The 25,407-nt window shown below is 45.3% G+C and overlaps 1 protein-coding gene across 1 annotated transcript in view; it reads right to left on the bottom strand.

The window, feature by feature from the left end:
• Positions 1-25,407, bottom strand: part of LOC103267853 (tenascin-R) — a 410,048-nt gene that overhangs the window by 70,587 nt on the left and 314,054 nt on the right. Inside the window, 3 exon segments of the mRNA XM_008065428.2 lie at positions 4,102-4,306; positions 4,308-4,579; positions 7,491-8,055. Of these exon segments, the coding sequence (XP_008063619.1) occupies positions 4,102-4,306; positions 4,308-4,579; positions 7,491-7,992 (979 nt within the window). The 5' untranslated portion in view covers positions 7,993-8,055.

Genomic DNA, 25,407 nt, shown 5'->3' with positions numbered 1-25,407 from the left:
TTTCCCCACAATTTGTGGAGCAAGGTACAGAGTGCGCCAGCTGCCTTCTTTCATATATATGCAGGCCCCCAAGGATACCATATTAGATGGTCTTTCAATGGATGTGATCTCCAGACTGATGCTGGTCCTAGAGGGAAGAAAACTTTTAGAAAGGTTCTTTAGTGCCAGTCTCTTGTGGCCCAACATGTTGGTTCCAGGTTGTCTGCAGGACCTCTCCGAATGTCATAGTGACAGAAATGGCCACTCCAAGTTTCAAGTCACCAGCAACTTAGGGCATTTGGGAGAAGTCAGTGTGTTTGTTTTGAGTTTTTTCTTTCAGAAAATAAAGCTAATAATGACAATAGATGGTGACCTAAGAAGAGCATTTTGGGAATTTAAAGCAAAAAAAGAGGTGCAGAATTGTTTATTTAGCAACTAAGCTCGAGGTCTTAGCTGAGGGTAAACATTGCCTTCACTTCCGACTGAGGAAGCAACAACTGGTGTCATGCTAGGTGGACATAGTCTTATGAGTGGTGGCTTAAGGAAGACTACCACCACTCTCTCTATAACTTAGCCGTAGCTCTGTCTATTGGGTGTCAAAAATTCTTGTAAAACAAAGTCACGAAGAACTACACAGCATACTGTAAGAGTCTTATGGCTTAATTCAGTGAATTTAAGGTGGGTGCAGTTATTCTTAGTCTGACTTTGAGGTTTCAACTTTGAAACTCAACAAAGGAATAAACTGTGACTTGAGGAATCAGGGTTACTGCTTTGCAAAGATGCCTTGCTGCTTGCTTTTTCGATCTTGCATATGTTTTGCACTTAGGTGGGGAGAGAGGTCTGAATGAGTTGTGTGATGTGTCTTGCTCCAGAGAGCAAATGGTTTCAGGTGCCAAAGGTTGGGCTGGCTGCAGGCCTGACAGAGGCAGAGGCTGACACTGATGAATCTCCACAGGTCTGACAAAAGTCCAGGGAGCAGCATTCCGGACTGTCTCCAGACCCTGCTTTGAGGGTTATTTTATCCTGCTGACTCATGGGGAGTTTTGGTCGACTCCCCAGCCGATCCCTGCAGTAACCACCACCACTGGGAGGGAACCTGGACAAATGGTTGAATGTGCCTTGCCTGCGCCACCTCCAACACCTCATTTTTTATCATGCGTTGCGACTCAGCTATCATATGAAAGGGCTATTTTGTGTATGCGGCTTTAAATTTTTTTTAGTTTTCAATTCTGTTCTACTTAGCATCCCGAAGAGGATTAAAGAGTGCTAGAAGTTGGTAGGAGACCATGGTTCTCATTCTTACTCCTCCATTAATTGGCTGTCTGGCTCTGGGAAAATCTCTCTGTCTCTTTGCTGCTTTTGAAATCAGTAAAATGAGAAGCAGCCCAGAGTAACTTCTTTCTAAGGTCTGTCTTGAGTGTTCATATTCATGAATGTTTTGTTCTATTATCTGTATGTGGATAGAGAATGGAGGCAGAAGGCTTGAGACTTTGTCCCAAGGCACACTAGGAGCGCAGATCAAGGCTAGAAGTCAATTGCAGTGGCCTTGGCAACACCATTCAATTGCATCCAAGTGCTGCAGACCTAGGGGGCCTCAGAATGAAATTCACACAATGGGCCACTATTTCCTATGCCCTTGGCAGAGAGAAAAGAATGCCCTATAAGGAAGTCTATTTTGTGACTCTTGTGTTTTCCTGAACCTTCTCTCTCCTCTCCTTATTCCTGTTGGCAATGAGAGCATCATGCTGTGGTGTATGCACCTGGACAGAAATGTCAGACAGTGAATAAATAGCCCCTTCTCTTACAGCCTTGCCACAAAGAGCAAGCAAAATAGCACTTTCAATAATGACCTAGATACTTCTCCGGAAGAGACCTGTGGCACTCGGTTTAAAAGACAGACCTTCAGAGGAGACCTCGGCAATGAGTGGTGGCTCCAGGGTTGCTATAGGAACAGATGGAGATTATGCAACTGTTCTTCCTTATACGCTCTGAACCTGTCAGGTAATTTATCTGGGCCTATAGAAGCGTTCCTCAAGCAGCACAGAGGTAACATGTCAGAGGTAACATGTGCCCATGGTTTGAACACAATCTAGTTGTAGCTATGCTAGTAGTAGCTGAGTCTTCCCTGGGATGGCCAGGGTGGTTTATCTCCAGTCCATTTGAATCTGGATCAGATCAAGATTCTGTGTGCAAATGAATCCAACCCTGTAGAAAAGCAGGATCAAGATCATGACAGGTATGTCCAGGTGAACAGAGACTGAGTCTTCTCAGAAGCATGTATGCTGTAGAATAGCATCAACACCACAATGACCCAGACTGGCCCTTGGCATCCTCCAGATAGGACCTCCTGGAGCCTCATTCTCTGGGTGGAAACTAGAGCTGTGCTTCAACCTGGTTTCCCAGCAACTGCCAGTGACTTTGGATTCAGGAACAATAAGGCTTAACTTCTGCTAGGATTTCACTTTGGGACAACTGCTATAGTAACTACCTGTAATTGGGGTTCACTCAGTTTATTACTATAAACAGGCAGGGTTGGAACTGGCATGGTGCTGGAGAGTGTGTCACTTGGACTGCTAATATATTATAATGAGCATATAATGAGGACCAAGGTTGGGTAGCTGGCAAATTTCTTGCCAACTTGGTTCTGGCTGGCTCTAACCAGTTCTTAACTGCATTCCATTTTTCTCTGTGGGGGTTCAGGGTACCAGGCTATTGACTCGTTTAGATAAACTGTTTTAGCTGCCTGTTATGAGAAATTAACTTCATTATCTTAAGGAAGTAGTCCTGCTTAATTCCAAACTCATCTATAGTTTTAGAAAGCTATTTCAAAGTAAATTGGGAGTCTAAATTAAATAATTGAATATGGTAAAAAAATTAAGAAAAAGTACATTTTTCCCTAAGGAGTGCATTATTGCTGTTTTTCTTTTCATTATTGCCACTGATCTTTGAGAAGAATTTATGTTGAAGTTCCATGTGCCTGAGCCTTGTCTGTCGTCTAGGTGGGGATTGTTGATGACCCCCAGAACAGAAGGAGGTAGCACTAGAGGGTGGTTCTGGCTTTCTCAAATTTGTCCCTTAAACTGATGTCAGATGACCCATCAGAAAATTCCTAGAATTGTTCAGTTAGAGCATATAAAATGTCTGTTTGTTGTTCATTTTTATTTTAAATTTTCCCAGTAGGCACTCTGATCCTTAAATGAAAAGATCAACTACTTTATCTGCATTTAAAACAAACAAATATGAGAGCAATATTCACTGATTTTGTCAGAAGAGAGTTGAGTAATAGTGAAATAATAAAAATAATCTGGTTTGGGTAAAAAAAAAATTAGTCCCAGTGAGATATAGGTATTTTTCTCATTGTTGGATTTAGATGTCCCTTGTAGGACACCACCTTTCTATCAGTTTCCACTGTATAGACTGCATATGGGGTTGGTTCCGACTGGCTATGTAGTCATATGGAACAAAGTGAGTCATATCCTTTTAGTATTATTGTACAAATTAGTGAGAATGTGAGTTGTTGTTCCAGGTCTTCAGTACTTTATTCCTGTCTACATTTAATACCTTTTCTACATACTGTCTTCTCACGTGGATGCTAGGTCATTTCATCAATGAATAACATCTTGCGATCTGTAAGCTCCAAGATTACCAGAAAGCTGCATGGACTAACTGCCATCTCTTGCAGAAGCATTGTAAAAAGAGATGTCCCTGGCAACAGGTAAGGGAGACATTCTTGAGCAGGTGGAATGCTTGGAATCCTTCAGAGTTAGAGACGGGCTTTGCCTGTGCAGTCTCATGATCTCCTCTCTGCCCTCCCCACCTCAAGGACAATGGAGCGCTGTCACTGTTACCATTGCCTTGGTTCCAGTCTCAGGAATAACAGTCCAGGTCTCAGCCTGAACTTGACCTTGTCTGATTTTTGCTCTTTATCCCTTTAATTTGCTATGTCAGTTGTTATTGATTCGATAAACCAGCTCTCTTGGAAAGCAAATGACTACAACTCAACTGGGCATGATTTTGCCTAAAATTCACCTTCCCTCCCATCCTTCTTTCCAAGCTATGGGTGGCATCCAGTTAGTTTGCCAAACACCCTTGCCAAACACCCCGCAGAGCTCCCCTTCCTACCTGCCGAGCAATCAGGGCCCTGGTAGCCGTCTTCACAAATGCAGAGTCCTTCCTGACAGTGTCCTTGCCCGCTGCAGGCATTTGGACACCGCCGCTGGCCGCAGTCCTCACCAACGTAGCCCTCCTGGCACACACAGGTACCATTGGCACATGTCCCCTTCCCTGAGCAGTCCCCAGGGCACCTCAACTCCTTGCAGTCCTCGCCCAGTGTAGGGCTCTTCACAGACACACTCCCCGTCCACGCAGAGGCCCCGGGAGCTGCAATCTGTCGGGCACCGGAGTTCAGAGCAGTCGTCTCCGCTGTATTCACTGTCACAGATGCACTGGCCGTCCACACACACGCCCCGGCTGGAGCAGCCCAGCGGGCAATAGGGCTCTGAGCAGTTCTTGCCATACCAGCCTTCGTTGCAGATACAGCCACAGGACTCCAGGCTAAAGTTACCGTGGCCACTGCAGTGAGGGATATAGTCCAATTGTCCTGGAATGGTCAAGGAGAAGGTCAAAGGGCAGCAGTGGCCTCTCCTGTCAATGGTACTGGGGAGGGGGGGGCAGAGACCTCAACTCATGCTCTGATCAGATTTCTGCTGCTGAGAGTTAAGCTCAACATAGCTGATTCAATTTAATAAAGGTTTCACCTGAGGTGGGTTTTCTGTGCCTAACACGGTGTCAGGGGCCAAGACGACTAAGATCTAGTGCCTTGTGCATCAGGAACCCACCTTCAGGGTGTCTTAGGTTGGATTCCCCAGAGAGAGATCGGTGATGGAGATGTGTGTAAGAGTAACTTATTGGAAGGTGTTGGGTTCTCTAGAGAGAGATCTGTGATGGAGATGTGTGTAAAAGTAACTTATTGGAAGGTGTTTCCAGGAAAAACAGGTGGGAAGGTATCCTAAACCAGGTTGCATTGTCAAGCCAAGTCCCAGGGAGAGTCAACTACGTTCAGCCTTGCAGGGTGTTCTGGAAACCATGCAAGTCACAGCTCATCATGTGCTAAGGGCCATCACTGGGGGCATGAACATGACCTGGGCTATCATGCTCTCTCTGGACAGGCTAATCAGTTTCCAACAAACTGAGGGCAGCCCTCTGCCAAAGATGCCCAGGTGCTGGCTCTGGGGACTGAGAGGGACCCAAAGGGATGTGGACTGAGCTCGGAGTCCTCCCATAAAGGTCATATGTGTTACACACCTGTCCAGTCCCTCCCTGTCTACCATCTGACTGGCTGCTCATTCACCAAGGCCTCCCAGAAGCTTGGTCTCTTTAGTTACTGTGTGCTATGTTCCCTTTAGGATTTTCTGCATCTCTCCACCCTAGCCCTTACTGTGGGATAACAACAGCGGCAAATGTTTCCGTCTAGCATGACTCAAGTAAATGTATTAAACAGAGATTAGTACCTGCATGACCATCTCTGCACTTGGCCCCCAGGATATGAAGGCCAGTTGGTTATGTCCTTTCGTAGTTTTGCCACCTCACACAGCCCCCCATGGTCTGAAATTTACTACACTGACATTACTTAACACAGCTCTTACTTGTAGATTTTCCATACTGCCAGAGATCCAGCTGGAAGTCTCGTAAAAAACCTGCTTGTAGAAGCCCCTTGGTTTCCTGGGCTGCAGGGTCCATGCCCATGGAAACCTGGGACTTTCCCCGTATTCCCCAGCACCATTGAACAGACAAGCTCACGTGACAGCTCTCTCTGAGGAACAGGAGGCTGAGCAACTGGCCTTGCTTTCCTGCTCTCTGGATTGTATGCTTGCAGTGTTGGTTAGGGGGAAGAGATGGAGGTGAGACGAATCCCCAAAATATTTCACCTTTCAATGACTTCCCTGAATCTTGCTGTGTCTGATACTCCTCTGGAGCTGTGGGCCCTTTGGTCTCTGTTGAAATTTCACCCCTGCTGCCTCCTGCTGTCATCCCTGTGTAAGCCTTGAGATCGTGGACCCCATGGAGGCAAGTACTTGAATCCAAAATGGTAAGACAATGTCTCTTCTCATTAAATAGTAGGCTTGCATGGGTCTAAGGTAACTTTTGGGAGAAAAAAGCTGGCATAAAAGGGGACAGACACAATTCCTACTCACTGGGGGTCAGCTGATCATAGCTATTGCTTATAGGTGCTTATAGAAGCCAGGCTCTCATCTGAACAGGTGCCTTATATTGAGTCACTTCTTGTTGCTCTAGTCCAGCACCATTTGTAGATGAGGAGAGGAAGACACAGGTTCTGTAACCTGCTGAGGTCATCACTCAGGAAGTGGTAGAGCCAGAATCTGGACTTGGGAGGTCTGGCTTGGAAAACTTAATACATCTTGCAGAGAGGTAAAGATGATTAACTCATAAGGGTTACTCATAGGGTTATCGGGATGGGCAAGCCTAGCAGTAAATCAATCAAACATTCTGCCTTTCAGAGGGTGGAATAGTCTCTATAAGTGTATTGTGTGTGAAAGCATGTGTGTGCGTGCATGTGTATGAGTGTGTGTGTATGTGTGTATGACTGTATTCATGTTTGCATGCATGTATGTGAGTGTGTGCATGTGTTCAGGCATGTGTGAGTGTGTGCATATTTGTATGAGAGTGTTATGCATGTGTGCATTTATATGTGCATATGTGGTGTGACAGAGTATATGCATGTGTATGAATGTGTGCATGCATGTGTGAGAGTGTGTGCATGTGTGAGAATGTGTGCATGTGTATATGTGTGCAAATGTGTATCAGTGTGAGTGCATGTATGTATAAGTGTCTGCATGTGTGTGGCATGTGTATATGAGTGTGTGTGCATGCGTGCATGTATTTATGAGTGTGTGCATGTGTGTGCATGTGTGTATGAGTGTGTGTGCTTGCATGTATGTGAGAGACTGTGTGCACGCATGTGTGCTCCTCTGTACTGGAGATAAAACTTCCATCTCACCGGAGAAGCCGGGGACAGGTCCTCTGAGACCTTAATGACTGTCATTTACTCAGATGGGAGAAAGGCTGCGTCTGAGTGAACAGAGTGCCTGCGTTCTCTAGTCCCTCAGGTCAACATGGATAGATATCAATGCAACAGCCTGTGAAAGCCAAAGATGAATGAAGACAGACATCAAATTCCCTGCTTGCCATAGAAGTTGCTGTGCTGAACCGATGTACCGTTACCTGACTCATCCCCCGGAAATCAGGTTAATGTATTTCAAACCAGCTAAGCAGTGTAGAGAATCCCTGAACCGAATCCCCGGGGAAGGGCTGCATTTAGCTCTTAGAGACATTCACCGGCAGCTACAGACTAGGGCACTTTTTCCTCTGGCCATGTGGAGAGATGCTGGGCTGTGCTGGGAGTGCGTGGCTCCCTCCCCTTCATTCTCCCTCTCTGCCCAGCCCTCCCCTCGCCTTCTGAGCCCATGCTGCCCACTCCCTCCCAACACTACCTGTGGCTGCACTTTCTTGGCAGCAGTTAGAGGTGCACTGGTCCCGCAGCACCGACACCTCCCTCTCCAGCATCTCAATCCGGCTCAGGAGCTCCTGCAGCACCTGGGCCGAGCCAGTGCATGCCGAGCAGGCTTTTTTGGGGAGGTTAATCCTGTGGGTGAAGGTGACTTGGCTCTCGTGATCTGAGGTCTGGCCTGTGTACTCTGCCAGAGTCTCATCTTCAGCTCCCACCTCCTGCTCGGCAGAGGCCTCCAGCCCGGAGGAGCAGAGGCTGTCCAGGGGCACGTTAATGTTGTACACGTGGTTGAAGACCACAGGTTTCTCTTTGCCAGATGTGTTGTAGCTAGCAACACCTCCCTCCTCCTCCACGACCTGTCTCTGTACCCGCTCCGTGGTGACTTCCAGCTGACACTCTGAGGGCTTGAGCATGGAACCCAGCAGGATCAGGTTAACGCCAATGAGCACGTTCTTCAGAACCACTGTTTCCCCATCTGCCCCCATCCTCTTAGCCAGAGCTCTGGGTTCACGACCGACCTGCAACACACAGCATGGAGTTGTGGTCACCTGCAAGAAAAACCGAGGAATGAGACAGTCTCTGAGACCTGTGCCTTAGTCCCACGGTTCTGCACAATCCTGCAAAGCTAGAGAACAGGTGGCCGGAGATGTTCAAGGAGTGCTGGGAAGGGACAACAATGAAAGCCGCGGACTTTGTTTCCTAGAACAGGGATCCCCAACTCCCAGCCTGCAGACCAGTACTGGTCCGTGGTCAGTTAAGAACCAGGTTGCACCATAGGAGGTGAGCAGCAGGTGAGTGGAGCTCTGCTTTCTGTCAGATCAGTGGTGGCATTAGATTCTCATAGGAGTGCAAACCCTATTGTAAACTGTGCATGTGAGGGATCTAGGCTCCTTATGAGAATTTAATTAATGCCTGATGGTCTGAGGTGGAGCTGAGGTATTGTTACTAGTGCTGGGAGCTGCTGCAAATACAGATTAACATTAGCAGTGAGATTTGACCGCACATCCTCCTAGTCCCCACCACCTGTGGAAAAACTGTCTTCCGTGATACCAGTCCCTGATGCCAAAAAGGTCGGGGACTGCTGCCCTAGAAGACTGGATCCCTGAAAAGGGACACTGCTTCTGCAGAAGGCCATTTTGTTTTCCAAGAGCCTTCTCTAGAACATGTGGATATGTCATCCATGGTGGTAGTGTGGTTCCCAGAGAACATGCAAGGGTTGGGGCCTGGGCCCCTGTGCATACGTTATTCCTCTGAGAAATACTCAGAGCTTCCTTGCATGTCCAGGTGAAAAGTGGAATGACAAGACCCACAGAGCCTTAGGTATACTCTCATATCTCCCTGAATATTTATTATGAAGGGGCTCCATCAGCCGCTTCAACATAACTTCCTCATTAACTCCTTGAAGTTCAACTATTCGATAAAAGTTGACTTCAGAATAACCAATCAGGCAAATAATGCAGTTCCAGGTAACTGTGATTGTTAATAATTCTTGGATACATTTGTGATTGTCTGGGACTATGTGAGCTGAACTTTCTTTTAATCTTCTCATTAGTATAGTCTCAGTGCTTTGTGACCACAAGGTGCCTTTCTTGTGGGTTCCTGTTTAAATTGCTAAAATAATGAATTAGTGCCTCTGCTGGTTACGTAGTCACCAAGAAACATAGAGTACAATAAATTCATGGCAATGCAAATCAGTTTTATATAAATTATATCCCCTTTGTATTCTTTATGCAAAACAGAAATGAGATTACAAACTTCGTATCTTAAAGTAATGATAGAGCTACTTAGAAGTGTAAGAAACCAATGGGTGTGACTATGCATCTGAGAAGGAGGTAACAAATGACAACTAGGAGTGGCTGAATTTGCACTGTGGATAGACTGTGCACTGTACTTTCCATGTGAGCTTATGTGACCCTCAGGACAACCCTATGACAGGATATTGGGATCAGCCCCATGTTATCATCGAGCACATCCTGTCGAGAGAAATGAAGATTGGATACCAGTCTGATGGATTTCAAAACCAGTGTTCTTGCTTGAAAAGTGTGTTCCCTTTTCTTTTGTCTGATGGAAATTGCATATATTCTAGGTTCTTCCCAGGAAGATTTTGCTGGGACCAAATCTAGCAATGCCTTCCTCTGTGGGCATACTTCTCTCATCTTTTCCCTTCTGTCCCCTGCCACTGTTCCGCTAATGCAGGCTGAATTCACGCCCCACTCTCCCAGCAACCCTTTTGGTAGCACTTGCTGTGCTAGGCCATAGGTTTCCTATGTCTGCTTTTCCCCATCCAGACTGCTGGGTCCACGTTGGTCAGACCACATCTTATCTACGGCATGTAGCTGTCTCTCTAGGATGGTGAGAATGCTCAATACATAGTTGTTGAATAAAGGAATAAACAGATGCATGGAAAGATGGAATGATGAATTCATGGGAAATTGCTCAGGGAGCAAAAGGTTGAATCATTCTCTAACTCTAATCCCTCTCTATTATCATCAGGTTAGATACTGGTCTCTTCAGTGTCAGTTCTGGACAATGTCTAAGGGTTGATTTTATTATGAGGAACTTGTATTAGTGATTAGTATAAGATCATGTCTCTTGATTTGACCTTTGTATTATAAATATTGGACTACAATCTGTCCCTGCTTCCATTATGGAGAGGTACAGTCCAGAGCAGAGCTCCTGAGACTATAGATCTTGAAGTCTGTAGATTATCTACGGTCAAGCCACAGCTCCTTCACTTTCTAGCTGTAGGAAGGTCACTTAAACTCTGTGCCTCAGTTTCCCAATCTATCAAGTGGAGCTACTAATGGTATCTACCTTACAGGGGTGTACCTACTTACAGGTAAGTACCTGCATAATACTCGCTTTGGGAGGCTGAGGTGAGTGAATTGTCTGAGCCCGCGAGTTTGAGACCCTCCTGGGCAATTTGGCGAGACCTCATCTCCACAATAAATCAAAAATTAGCTGGGCATGGTAGCATACGCCTGTAGTTCCAGCTACTTGGAAGGCTGAGGCAGAAGGACCACCGGAGCCCAGTAAGTGGAGGCTGTGGTGGCCGGGAGCGGCCACTGCATTCCAGTCTGGGTGACAGAGTGAGACTCCAACTCAAAAAAAAAGACTAAAACAAATATGGTTTTCAAACACGTAGAATAATTGTTCTATTATTCTCCTATTCGAGGACTACCCTGAAATTGCTGGAACATATGAGATGTCTTATTCATTGGGGGACAGCAGGAGAGTCTGATCCATACCATACTCCTGTCCAAAGATGGACGAGGTCCTTGGAGTGATATGAGAGATGGTGATCTGTTAGTCACTTCCAGCTGAGGTCAACCAACCTTGAGGATAGGTGGAGTGACATGTCTGAATCAAATTGCCCTCATGCCCATAAACTCTTTACAACCCCCTCTCTTCAAAGACTATCTTTGCCTTTCTATCTTTGGGTGCTCCAGATAGCACATCTCAAGTGTCACTTCTGTCTTTCTGCCTTTAAAAGTATTTCAAGAGCCTCTCTGTTGCCAGTTATTTACACAAGAAGGGCCTTGCCTATCTATCTCTCTTACTGCACTAAAGTTTGTTTTTCTAATCTATAGTTATTTACTGAATAGCTTTTTTCTTCAGGGAATTATAAATTTATCACATAACATCCCATAGAACTTGACATAGCTTTTTTGCACACAGTAGACACTCAAAATAAGTGAATGAATAAATGACATTATCAATGAAAAGGAAGACAAATGACAGGAACGTTATAAAAATGTTAGGTCCTTCATTTAAGTCTGAAGTAGCAACCCCAAAATTACACAGAGAGGAAAAAGTGTAGCTTTGTGTGTGAAAAACACTCAGTTTTTTTGGTCAATAATTAAACTTACTATAGTCAGACTACAGTGTAATTTTTACAACCTCCCTTAAATCTTATAATTAAACTTAGGGTTTACTGACTAAAATATGGAAGAAAAGATGGACAAAGGGTTGTTCTGCTTTGTACTGCACTCATTATTGATCATTTCTAAGAGGCTGAGCTGTTAAAGGGACTAAAATATTTTGTCATATGGTGGGGACGTATTTGACATTGTGGTCCAAAGATATGAAGACTCAGGAAATACATTTGTCCTTTTATCATTAATTCATTTGACAGATATTTATTGAGTACCTACTGTATGCTGGTCTTTTTATTCACAGAAGTTACATTCGAGTATATGAGTGGGAGGTAGGAGGACAGACAATAAATAAATACCAAAAATCATTATATATCACACATTTTGTATAATACAATACAAATTATATATTATTTAACATGTAATATGCATTAGTGTGTGTTTGTATCAAGAAGTGGTAACTGTTGTGGAGAAAAAGAAAAGAAGATACAGGACCATGAGAGTTATTGGGGTTGGGGATCACGTTGATGTTGTATAGGGCATGGTCGGGACTGGCTTCCTGATAAGGTGACGGGTGAGCAGAGACCGGACCAAAGTAGGTGTTGAACAAGCAAATGCTAAAGAAGCCCAGCCCAGCCACAGGAAACAGAGAGGGTGAGGCTCTGAGACAGGAGCGGGCTTGGCGATTTTGTGAGACAGTGCGGCTGGGGCCACATGAATGGCAGGGTGAGGCGGGAGATGAGGTCAGAGAAGTTACAGGGACCAGATCATGAGCGGCCTTGTAAACTGCCGTGAGAATTTGACTTTCATTGTGGATATACAGTCATTGTCCTCAAAGACATCCATACATCCAACATGTATCCTGACCTAGCCTGTCCTTGAGAAACTCTCATTCTCATGGAGGAGATGCAAAAAAAAAAAAAAAAAAAGGCAATGCAATAACTAACAAATGCACAGAATGCTCTTAAAGAGCTGGAAGTGACATAAGCTACCCGGTATCAGGGGCCACAGGGAAAGCTATGCGGAAGGGGTAGGTAACCATCAATATCATTTGCTGAGTATTTTTAGCTTGGCTTTCCATGCACATGGTAGGAACATACTTTCTAGCCCCCTCTTGGTGAGGTGAGGCCGTGTCACTAGTTCTGGCCAATGACTTGTGAGAGGAAATGCTGTGTGTTATTTCTGGGCCTTTGCACTCAATGGCTGATGGGAGGCCCTCTAGAGCTTTCTCCTTCCCATGGTGAGTGGTGGTGTTCAAGATGGTGGCTGCACTGTCGATCTGGTGTCCCTGAGTGACTGCAATAGACAGCTTTTCCTGCTGATTCTCAGTGGACATGTAGTGTGGAAAATGATCTTTTGGCTTTTGAAGCACAGATTTGGGGATTGCTTTTTCCCACAGTGTAACCTGCTCTCTCTCAGGAGACAATACCGAACTGGATTTTGGCGGATTACTCTTTAGGTTGAGAAGGCAAAAGATCATTCCACATAGAAGAAACTGCAATGCTAAAACTATGATATGTGCAAGAACATGACTTGTTCAATGAATTCAAGTATTTGAAGGGCTGTCAAACACTAAGTCGTATATGACAAAATGTCCCAGGGAGGTAGGTTCCACTACATGGGGAATCTATAGGGAAACAGATTTTGGCCCAATATACAGAATAACTTTTCCAATAGTGAGAACTATTGGGTTGCCATGATAGGTAGTGAGCTCCTGGTCACTAGAGATATTCAGGTACAAGCTGAAACACTACTTAATAAGAATGCTAAAGAGGGGATTTCAAGCATCAGATGAGAGATTGGGCTAAAATGAGCACTGAGGTCTTCTCTTTCCTAATACTTTATAAATTCATGGTCTTGGTGAGCTTTGAGGAGTCTACCCATTACAATATTGAATCAGTTTCCTGGAGCTGCCATAACAAATAACTATAAACTGAGAAGCTTACAACAACAGAACTCTGTTCTCTCACAGTTATGGGGACAAGTAGTCCAACATCAAGATGTTAGTAGGGTTGTTTCTTTCTAAGGGCTCTCAGAGAATTTACTCCATGCCCCTCTCCTGGCATTTGGTGATTACTAGCAACCCTTGGCATTCCTTGGCTTGTAGCTGCATCGGTCTAAGCTTTGCCTCTGTTGTATATTGTGTTCTCCCTGTGTCTTCCCATGGTTGTCTTCTTATAAGCACTGTGGTCATATTGGATTGGAAATCTACTTTACTCCAGTATGATGTCACCATAACTTAGCCACTTGGATCCACAATAACTCTATTTCTAAATAATGGCACATTCTGAGGTAGTGGGGGTTGGGACCTCCACATATTTTCTTGTGGAGGGAGGGACAAAACTCAACCTATAACAAATGTAGTAGTAATTGGGTCAAACTAAGCACTTTCCTTGTATTATTCCTCTTAGAAACCCTATGCACTAAGGAGAACTGATATTTAGGAGTCAAGATATTTAGCAACTGACATGGCTTGAGCTGAAACCAATCAGAATGGGGGCATCAACCAATCAGACTTGCTGTAGATAGCCAGTAGGGCTCTATGGTGATTTACTATGATGATAGTCTTTTTTTTGAGTCAGTGTCTCATTCTGTTGCCTAGGCTGGGGTACATTGGCATGAGCACAGCTGACCTCAGCCTCAACCTCCAGGTGATCCTCTCTCCTCAACCTCCCAAGTAGGTAGAACTACAGGCATGTACCACCATGCCTGGTTAATTTTTTTTTTTTTTGTAGAGACAAAATCTCACTATGTTGCCCAGGCTGGAGGTCCTCTTTCTATTTCCATTATTTAAGATGAAGAAAATGAGCTTCAGGGAAGTCCAAAGAACTTGACTAAGATCACAACGCTAATGAGCAAGGGAGCCAAGGGAGAGCCTCCATCTTGCTGACCATGGTCTATGCTTATAACTGCTATTTTCCAGCTCTAATGAGGGGTCACATATCATTTTCATAAGAAGACTTGGTGCTCACACAAGCGTCTGCTGGGCTCAGCTTCAAGATTCTTGACAGCGACAACTTTTAGCATAAGGTTTTCTCCCCAGTCCAGGCTTTCTCCCCAGAAATTGCTTCGGGGTCTGCCCCTTAAAGGAGGCTTGTCTGGTGGCTTTTCTTTAGAAGTGCACAGCCTCCATTGTGGGCCAAGAATCGGGAGCAATTATAACAGTAGACCTTGATCCTAAAGGAGTTATCAGGCACTCTGTAAACCTGCCCTTTTCCAGGATAATTTCCCACCGAGCCAGCAGCTATAGAAACCAGGACCTTGCATGGGCTCCCTCTGGCTTCTCTGAGCTCCCACCATGCATCCCCACCCTGGTCTGTCCCGAGCCACATCCACATCACACCACACCCGCCTCTCTGCTTCCTGCTTGCTTTGCTTTTCTGGGGGAAGGCAGAGGAAGAGGATGGGATGAATGGCATAAGATACTCCACTTTTCTGCCTTCCTCTGAGGCCTGCTGAGGGGAGAAGGGATGTGAGACTAACATTCATTAAACACCCACTCCATAATGCCCTCAGTGTTTCTAAGCTCATGTCACTTAAAAATTACTTCCAAGTGGCTTTCTTTCTGTGTCCCTGAAAATTTCTCATATTGCAAAGCATGCTGACAAGGTTGCATGCAGGCTCTATCTTTGGTATTTTCAGTGAGGCTGGCGGACAGATTTTTGTAACTTCCCACGAGGAAGGCCTGGCCTAACGCCTTGGCATGTTTGGGAGTGCTGTCCCACCTGTTCTGAGACCCAAGATCTGGCTTTGGTATGAGGCAATGGGTAAGTGTTCAAGCCAGATGCAAAACCTCTGTCTCAACCAGGCCTGGTGACTCACACCTGCAATCCCATTACTTTGGGAAGCTGAGGTGGGAGCACTGCTTTAGACCAGAAGTTTGAGACCAGCCTGGGCAACATAGTGAGACCTTTTCTATGTGAAAAAAAACAAAACAAAACAAAGCTCTGTCTCCAAAAGCAACTAAAGAGGCTTGAGGAGACTAGCAGAGCCTCCTCCCTGTCCTTGTCTTCCTATATCTCAGTCGAGTTATCAGACTAGAATTAGTACAACTTCAGGGCTAGAACCAAAAAGGGCCAGTTAAATAGATAAACTGGTGGTGGGAGTCTGAATGCTTGTGTTCTCTCAGAATTCATATGCTGAAGTCCTTACCTTCAAGGTAATTGTATGAGGAAGCTGGACCTTTGGTAGGTTATTAAGCTGTGAGGTCAAAGTCCTCATGAATGGGACAAGTGGCCTTATAAAAGAGGTGAAGGCTCTTTGACCCTTCCACCATGTGACAACACGGCTAGAAGGTGCCATCTAAGAGCCCTCACCAGACTCCAAGTTTGCTGGCACCTTGACGTGGGCCTTTTCAGCTTGGAGAATGTCGAGAAATAAATGTCTGCACTTTATAGGCCACTCAGTCTATGGTATTTTATTATAGCGGCCTGAGCAGACGAAGACAGAGGGAAGATCAGAGAAGGGAAGAAAACAGAAGGTGGAAAAGAAAAGATGGAAGCACATCAGGCTGCCAAGAGACACGTTTGAGAATTCCACAGGTAGAGTGAGAAAATGTAAACCTAAGGGATAGATAATCCACCGGGGGCTCAGTGATGCAACAGAAGCTGTGTGCAAGACAGATGGCTACCGACCCTGCAAATGGGAGTGTAGAGAGTCACAACGATTTGGTAGATTGATACTCAAGAGATCTGCACGGTTCCATCGATTCATTTCTTCTGCTCCAGCTTTCTTATCAATATAATTATCATGGCCAGCACCAGAGGTGTCTTCCAATAATTTGTAAGAGGCGGATAACAGGATGGTCCTCAAAGGCTGATTTAGTGTCATGTTAATGAGGTGCTCACTCCCTCTCAGGAGGCCGGTGAGAGAGCCCTGGGTGACCCCCGTATGGCTGATGCTCATGCCCCCATCTAAAGTTGTTCCTGAGCAGATTTTCTCTTGTTTTTTTCCTCCCACGACTTCCTCTGGCTTTTGTGGAGTGGAGAGGAAGCACTCGGGAGATGAAGAGGAAAGAAAGTAGCCAGAAAGCAGCCTCCCTGAAGCTATTCTTCTGGCATTTTTTTTCTAGAGTCAATGAAGGAATAGAAGAGACCAACATGGGGCAGAGGAACCTCGGGGGGTGGGGGGGCCCTAGAGGGGAGAGAAAAAAATCAATGTGCAGGTTGTTAGGCAGGTAAGGAGAGATGACCTCCCTGGGGTTGGATGGCCAGCTCTGTTTGGATTTTCTAGCTTCTGCCGAGCTTGGTCCCCACTCTGTCCCTGGGTGTGATTTATGTCTGTGAAAAATGACACTCTTTTTCTGCTTTTTTTTTTAGTTAGAATTAGTTTAAAAATAGTTCCCCTCCCTGCCGTTGGGATGCTCTGTCACTTGGAGAAAGAGGGTAATTATGAAAGAAGAGGGTGTAATGTGATTACAGCCGGCCCCATTGTGTCAGCGGAGGCAGTGGGGCTGCTGGGAGAACTCAGAGCCTGCCCGTCTCCATCAGCACTGGGCCTTTATTGGGCCTGTCAGATTTCTGAAAAGAACCCGAGGGCAGAAAACTCCTGGCAGACAGGACTCCATGGCTGGCCCAGAGCTGTCAAAAGGGACAGAGTGGTGTGGGAGGCTGTGCCTGGCCAGACTGGGCGTCGCGGCTCACCGTGCCTGGCTGCCTGACGTACTGGTCATGTGTGCTTTGATGTGTCCCCATGTGGGAATCGGCAGGAAGGGTCTTTGGTTTAGAACCTTATGGCTCCATGCTCATCTTCCCAGCACATGACCCCAGCCCAGTGCACTTGTGGCTTCATGTCAGTGTGGATTAGAGAAACCGCAGTGGCGGGGATGTAGGATGTGGCTTCTGGTTGTGTACTCTGGTTCTGTCTTGTACTATCTGGGAGAACTCTAATTGACATGTTTTTTCAGAGCAACTCCTTTTTTATCCGAAAAGTGAGGCCTTGGATATCAATCAAGGGAATGATACCAAGGCAGTAATAAAAGTCCCATGACTGGAAGTGAATGTGAGGTCACCAAGGTTTGAGTTCCCACTTTAAAACACAACTGACAAGGCTAGGTGACTCTTACCACTGGGGGGCGCCTATTTCTTTCTGGGTAGCTGTGGTTGATAGAAAGTCTGGCAACATTAGCTGTAAAATTTTTGATGCATGATCTAGATTTCCCCACGAGTTTTGCTAAATAGAAACTCCATTTAAGTGAGACTTCATTCTGTTTTTTTACAGACTCCAGACAATTCTAAACATCTGTAGAGCATTTGACAGTTAAATGTAAAAATATATGAAAATGTAAATACACACACACACAAACGCTGTATATGGTCCCATTTATTCCTCACAAGAATTAATGGGGTTATTCCCATTTTATAGATGAGTTTTAAAGTATGGGAATGATTTGCCCAATTATACACAGTAAGTTGGGGCCAAGCTAAGTCTTGAATCATATTTCGAGACGCTCACTTTGGTAGTAGACATCAAAGCCTCCCTCCATCAGCTGCCCTCTCTACTTTGGAAGTAGTTAGGATATAAATAATAAATTTTTAATTAATCTACACCATTTTGGCCAAAAATTCTTCCAAGATTCTGACCTTTTACTACCATTAATGTCTATTTTTCATCTGTGTTTCTTGAGCTTGAAGAACAGCATGTCACCATTTGCTGCTCAATTATTCTTCTTGAAGAGTCCTATTACCTTTCATCTTTCTGTTCTTTACATTTAATAAAACTGCAAAGCAAGTTTCTTTGCAAGAAAGAAAGCTTGCCAGCCAGACTGTAGCCCAAATTGATGGTTTCTTTTTTCCTGCCCACTTCCCTTAGAACAGATTGAGAAGTTGGTTTGAAATAGAAGAGTGGCCTCTGTCCTCATTAGGCTTATCATGTAGTTGAGAGGATTAGGTTAATACTTAAGAAACTGAAGGACAAAGCAAGGCAGTCCATTTGTATGTATTAAGTTAATATCACCTATTTGAAATTAGTGTTTTAATGGTGAATAGAGATCAGTGAGGGAGAAATGCAGAGAAGGCTTCCTAAAAGGGGGTATCTGAATCCAGATGGAGGTCCAGGGCTCCAGGACAGGTGGACCGGAGTTTTGGGACAGGGGCGAGGAAAGATTCAGGATAAGCAAAGTCAACTGGAGACTTAAGGCCAGCACAAGGAAGTCTGGCCACTGGAGGGACCATCTTCAGTCTTCATGAAGACTTAAGATAAATTAAAATTACATTATAACATAATACATAAATATTTTGTGTGTGCCTGTTAGATAAGGTGCAGGTCACATATTAGCAGAGTTTCCAGAACTCAATGTCCATGGACCAGTGGACTATTTAAAAACATGGGTTCAGAACTTCTAATTAATCATAACTGTAAATATAGGAACTGATTGTATGGCTTTAAAAAAAAGAACACTGGAAACTTTAGAAACAAACAAATCTTAGGAATAGTAACCTTTAAATATTATACTTACCCCCATCCAGAATAGCAGACAAATTCATCTGCCCTAAAAATATCTAATGACAGTTATCAAATCATGCTGTTTCCAAATATTTGTCATAACTATATTGGAGTGTATCCTTCCAGCAGGAACCAAGTAATTGCTTTCATGTAGTGAATATCCATTAATTTCTTCAGATGACTTGTATGTTGGAGGTGGCAACTTACTAAGGTTTGGCTCTAGTGGTCTAAAGGTCTATTTACTCCATTGTGTAAATTTTATCTTTTAGAGCAGGAAATAGCACCACCCTGACTCACAAACTACAAGAAGGTGAATTCTATCTCCTAGTGCATGAAATAACATAATTATTTTCTACCTGGAATTTGAGAAAGCTCTGAGAGAATAACTTGCTTAATTAAATTCAGTTATGTGCTGATTGCGTTCCAGGAACTGGGTGAGGTTCCATTTCAGATGTCAGGGGCAGGCTAGAGAAGTCTCAGGCAGCTCCCTATGTGGCTAGGAGAAGGGTATTCACATAACGAGAATAAACAGCAGACCGTGATACACAACATGTCAGGGGTATGGGAATTCTGGGAGCCCAGCAGGAGGGGAGGCATTTCAACTGCAAGACTCTCTAGAGAAAGGCCAGAGGCAAAGGTGGCCTTTGAGCTGGCCTTGTAGAATGAGAAAGATTTTGAAAGGAAGAAGCAATGGAAAGGCAGCTGATATGGGTAAGGAAGAGAGTATGTGGAAAGTCAAGGAAGGGCATGGTTCTTGGGACTGCGGAACAGAGGGGAGTTTGTGTTCAGGAGTGAAGGGTACTGAAATGGCAGGGAGCATTGATTGGCATCTCTGGAAATTTGCTCTGTATCTGTGGGTTTGTTGAGCCTGCAGTGTTTTTAAAGCAGGGCATGGCATGATTAAGAGACCCTTTGACATCTGCAGTTGAAATTGACCCCAAAGATGAATTTGAACCTGAAAAACATGCCAGATTTTTTGCTTGCCATTTATCTTATGCTGTTTAACTTGCAGTTATTTAATCACTGAGGCCCAGATTAACCTTCCTCATTACTTTAGAGAGTGGTTTTTCAGGGTACGTAATTTCTTAAATTCCTTTTTTCTCACTCTCTTTCTTGACAAAATGCATTTTGCTCTCCATTAAGTTATACTGCATCATCTTTGTTCATTATTGTTAAAAGGGGGCGCCAATAGAATTTGAATGTTGTTTTATTAACTGCTAAATGCAGGATATGTATTGGGAAATATTGGCCTTTTAAATGCCTTCCATCTGAATAAAGACAAGAATTGACCATTTAGCTACACACAGCTGCCTTTCTGATGAGTTAGGAATGCAACTGACACTGAGTGGGCTTTCAGAGGTGACAGCAAGTGGGGCACGTTTGGAGGGTTCCCCAAGTCCACACGTGATCTGCACTGGGTATAAAACAGTCCACTGAGAGAATGCAGAATGTCTTGGGGTATACACCTGAAATAATTTGGCGTGGGGCCCACTTCCCTTTACCCGAGTTCCTCTTCCTCCAGTTCGACTTTCCTTCCCCCCTCAACCTCCGCTGTGCCCTGCAGTGTGTGTGCGACACCTTCTCTGGGCACATGCATCTCTGGGAGCTCTTTGTTTGCCCCTCCAGTTTCTTCCTCCAACCTTTTCTTCCCTGATCTCCTCCCGTGGAGGAACCCTTGCCTGGGAGCTTCCTATTCTGCCAAAGGGGAGTCCAACCAGAGACGGCACTGTGGGGGACAGTCAGGTCCTGACTGCCTTGCTAGGCAGTTGCCTGGGACTGACTGTGCCCCTGCTGAAGGGTGCTGCTTCTCTCAAGATGACCTCTACCCAACTCACCTGACTCCCCAATTGTGATAATCCTTCATCTTAGGTAACCCCTCACCACTTTGGGGACTTCAGGATAGCGACAGGCCAGCTTCTACTGCCCCATACCACTTGGATGCTGTACCTGCCCTGACTGGCCAGTGGCTGTCTAGTGCTTGTCCCTGCAGGTGCCCATGGGATGATGACTTGCTGGGAAGGGCTGTTGACTCTAGACGTTTCCTCCTGTTCCTAACTCTGCTTACAGCTTACTTTCCTCTGGGCCTCATCCTCTCAGTGGTCAAATGCCAAAGTAATACAAGATACAGGATCAGCAATAAATAAATGCCTTCTGAAAACCTATTTGGAAACAGGTAGGCCTCATACCATAAATAACAGTGACATTTTCATTTTAACAACAGCCTTCAACTAACCCAACAGTGGACATGGTTCAGTGTGGCTTCGTGTCGCAGCGGAGAATAGGATTTATTGCCTGTAAAAGGTTTCCACATTTTTTCTCACATTGATCTTCTACCTTTCTCCTTTGGAAAAGCACTAAAAGGAGTCAGAGTAACAGAACACCTGGCAGTGGTTGCGCTCATTACAGTTTCCAAGATGCTTTCACACCCATAATCTCGATGAATTCTTGCTTTCACAACCATAATCTCGATCGCTTTTTCTACTAATTCCATAAGTACTTAAGGGTGCAGACTGCTCCACTTTACAGACAGTAATCTAAGGCAAGTTCCTATGAATAACAAGTCATGAGGTTAGTACTGAAGAAACCAAGTGTTCTGGGGGCGATCTGTGCTACCTCTGCGAAATGAACAGCGTTAAAAGGACTCTAACTCACACCTTCTTTAGTTGGTTCTTCTCACGGGAAAACTGGAAAAATATAGTGACATTTTCAAAAATAATAAAGGGACAGATTTATTTATTTATTTTTATTTCTCAGCAAAAAATGTTCTCTAAATATATTTTTTAAAAAAGAAAGAGTTCCCACCTTCTCTTCTCCACACTCTGAACATTTCTGGTTACTGTCAGCAGCTCTGGCTGAAGTAGGGGTGGGGTAGTGGGGAGTCCTCTACACTGGCTCTAAGATGCAAATCTGGAGGTGGGCAGGCTCTAGCAGCCCAGGGTGAGAGAAGACTGGGTGAAACCTGGGCCGGTAGATACAGGGGGACACCTTGCTCTGTTTCTCTCTGAGGACTCACTCAATGACCCTCCTACTCCAGGACGGGAGCCCCAGTTCCCAAGAGGCTCTCAAATATCCCCAGCAACAACTCAAAACTCACTCCTTATCTTGGAGCTGATAATGGGAAAACCTATCCCTCTAATCCTAGTTTGCATTATCAAACAGGATTCCTGCAGGGGGATCATTATAAAAGTTGGCTCCCTGCTGAGCAAGATGCCAGCTTGATTCACTCAATGGAAAGCCCAAAGCAGGTGAGTGCTTTCCCCCAAAAAAACGGCTCTGATGATTTTCCATGCCTTATTCATCAGGGACTGTGTTTGAAGATAATTATGAGGTAGAAAGTGACATGTTCTTCCCCCGTTCTGGAATATTATACCTTCATTAGTCTAGATCCGCAAGTGTGTCTAGAATGAGCCAAACTTTTGATTGGCAGGATGAGCCCACAGTATGAAGTCAACAAGAAATATCTATGGCCTTTCTCCAAAATAACAAGATCACTTTTCCTAGAACACTGAAGACACGGGACTAGTGGCTGGGTTTGCCCAAACCAGTTGCATTTGATTGGGAAGGGAAAATCTCCGGCACCTTCAGGCTAAGCTGATTAGATAAAATGACACAGAGTTTGTGCATGCTGCCTGCTTGCAGTACGCACCCAGGATTCCACCATGAAGGAAGGGAAGGACTTTCTTTGATGGACATGTACATAGTCCACGGTCAGTGCAGGTAGTCTTCTATTATACAGACTATTATTGCCTCATTTACAGATGAGGAAATTGAGGCACAGAGAGGTTAAGTGACTTATCTAAAAATCAAAGCATCTAGGTGAAGACTCCCTAAGCAACTTGTATCCAAAGTCTTTTTTGAATGTTAGCAGATGTATCTAGTGGATTGAGAAGCCTTCTTATAAGGAAGACTTTGTGACTATAATCTCTCTTTCTAAACTCCAGCAGAACTTGTCAAATAGTTATCTGAAGTTGTTTATTTCCACCCTGAAGGGTCCCCAGAGGCAGGTCTATAATATAGTTAACTTTTATCCCAGTGTCTGGCACAGAGCCGGAAGTTTAGTAGTTCCTCTCTCTCTCTCTCAACACATAAACACTCATGCACGTAATGTAGTTCCAGCCACCTTAACCTACTTATGCGCCCCGCATATTTCTACAAATTAGTCTTTGCTGCTTCCAGAGTTTCTGGAAGTTTCCTCTCTACAGTGCTATCTGGATGAACTACTGCTGTGTGTGTTTGGGGGAAGGACATGGGAGCACTGGGACACAGTTCCTGCCAGCCACCGGCACAGGGTGACCAGTATCCTGCCTGCCCTTTCCTGCTCCTCTCACTGACAGCTCCAGAGTTACAGGCTCCCCATCACTTTTCTTTTGATCACTGCGGCCTGTCACATTGTTTCTTGCTATTGACCTTGGTGCCTGCCAGACCATCCATAGCCCCTCACTGTCTTTTCCTGCCGCATGTCCATCTTCACTGAAAGTCTGGCTCCTCTGAATACTCAGGCCCTGTCAGTCTCTCATAGGTTCACCTGCTTCTCCTCACAAGTGAAGGAGTGGTCTGTGGCCTTCCTTGCCTTTGAACTTGAGGTGGTTGGCAGTGACTAGAGAGGGGTTACTACCTGGCAGGCAGAGCACCTGCCTTGGAGACACATCTATCTATGCTTCCTGCCACTTCCACTCACTGGCTTTATGAGCTTGAGCTGGTTGTGTGACTGTTGAGCCTCAGTTTTCTCATCTGTGAAGTGGGGATTATTTATGGTGAAAATAAAATGTATGCAAAACCATGAGGTGGTGCATAATTGATGGGGACATATCAACATTGTTTAACAGATCAGAATAAAGATGCACACAGCCTCCATCTCTCTACAGTTCAGAGGCTTATTATGGGACATCTGTCTGTGGAGTCATTGTTCCTCCTCAGTCTTCCTCAGCCTCAGCTCGGGGAGGGTGAGTCATCCCTGGGTGCGAAGTTAATAGTTCAATCGGGTAGAACTGAGGACACCCAGCTGACTCCGAGGGCAAATCCCACAGTGGCACTTATGACTCTTTTCCACTAAAGGTAGAGATCAGGACCATCACTTCTTGCAGAGGATCAACTGCCCTCTGGGCAGGGTGCACTCTGCTTTCAAGAGTGGGGCTTGAATGGGAGTTGAGACCTCCATTTCCCAGGAAACATGGGGATTTCTAAATTATGCCTTTGTTGTTTCTGGGCTGTGATCCCTGACACTAGACTCTAAGAAGGCAGAGGGACCCAGGGGTAGGATTCACCCTGCCACAGTAGCTGGACAGGAGGCCTAAGAGAAAAGTGTCGCAGTGGATTGTCCTGAGCTGGACAGGAGTTGAGGCCAGGACTGAGGTGGACAAGGCAACATGGCTGGGGGCAACCAGAGTCCCCTGAAACGCACAAGCTAGATTAGAGTCGCTACGATCCCAACCAACAGGAGAGGTGGCACACCAAGAGAGCGGACACAAAGCCCACATGTCCCAGATCAAGGTGCGTGTGTGCTTGTCAAATGCCCTGGGCCTTGGGAAATAGATTCCTCGCACTGATGGCCGCAAGCAAAAGCTGTAAGTCTAGATACTTTTAAAATTGCTTTCCTGATTAGAGAAACAATATATATTTATTGTAGAATAACCAGAACATACAGAAAGCTTGTATTTTTTTTTTTTTTGAGTTGGAATCTCACTCTGTCGCCCAGACTGGAGTACAGTGGCCGCTCCCGGCCACCGCAGCCTCGACCTGCTGGGCTCCAGCGATCCTTCCGCCTCTGCCTTCCAAGTAGCCAGAATTACAGGCATGCGCTACCACGCCCGGCTGATTTTTTTTTTGTTTATTGTAGAGATGAGTTCTCGCTGCCCAGGCAGGTCTCGAACACGCGGACTCAGGCAATCCACTCACCTCAGCCTCCCAAAGGCGCGTGATTACAGGCTGAGCCACCGAGCCCGGCAAAAGTTTATATTTTTAATACCCTGTCCCCACAAAGGTCATTACTGATTGTGGTGTATTTTCTCCATTTTTTTCCCTTTTGTGTTTATCTCCGTAGTTGATATTACACCCTATCTGGAATGGGTACATTAACTAACAAGTTCCTCGGACTTGCTGTCTCTGGGGGAGCACTGCCCAGGTGACTGTCCCGACCTGGGCAGGCCAGGAAGGCAGTTCTGAGGTTGACTTGGGCCCACGTCGGCAGCTGGGCTACAAGGTTCTGCAGGTCAGACAGATGCCAGGCCTGGCCTGGCAGTGGTGGGCGGAGGGCAGATCCCAACAAAAGAAGGGCTTTCCACGTTGCCTCCTCTGCCCAGCGCTAAGCACAGCCTCCGTCAGTGTTGGAGCCTTGTGAGTGGAGCCAATGTTGACAGGGCGGGCAGCTTCCTCTCCACAGTTCTCCTCATTAACATGTGTGTGAATTTGTGTCTGAACCCATGGCCATTGTAGGGGACATTTTGTTTGAATGAATGGGGCCTATTAGAGAAAGCTCCATAGAAGAGAAGAGTCTTCTCCCCTCCCAACTCTATGGTTTGTGACCAGGCTGAACAGCAGTGCAGTCAGCGGGTGGGCCTGAAATTCTGGACTGAGACCCAGCAG

This window comes from Carlito syrichta, unplaced genomic scaffold, assembly GCF_000164805.1.
Source record: "Carlito syrichta isolate Samal-C Ts95f unplaced genomic scaffold, Tarsius_syrichta-2.0.1 Scaffold308325, whole genome shotgun sequence".
NCBI classification, from domain to species: domain Eukaryota; kingdom Metazoa; phylum Chordata; class Mammalia; order Primates; family Tarsiidae; genus Carlito; species Carlito syrichta.
Note: the sequence above shows the minus strand (reverse complement) of the source record. Positions and strands in the feature narration are given on the sequence as shown.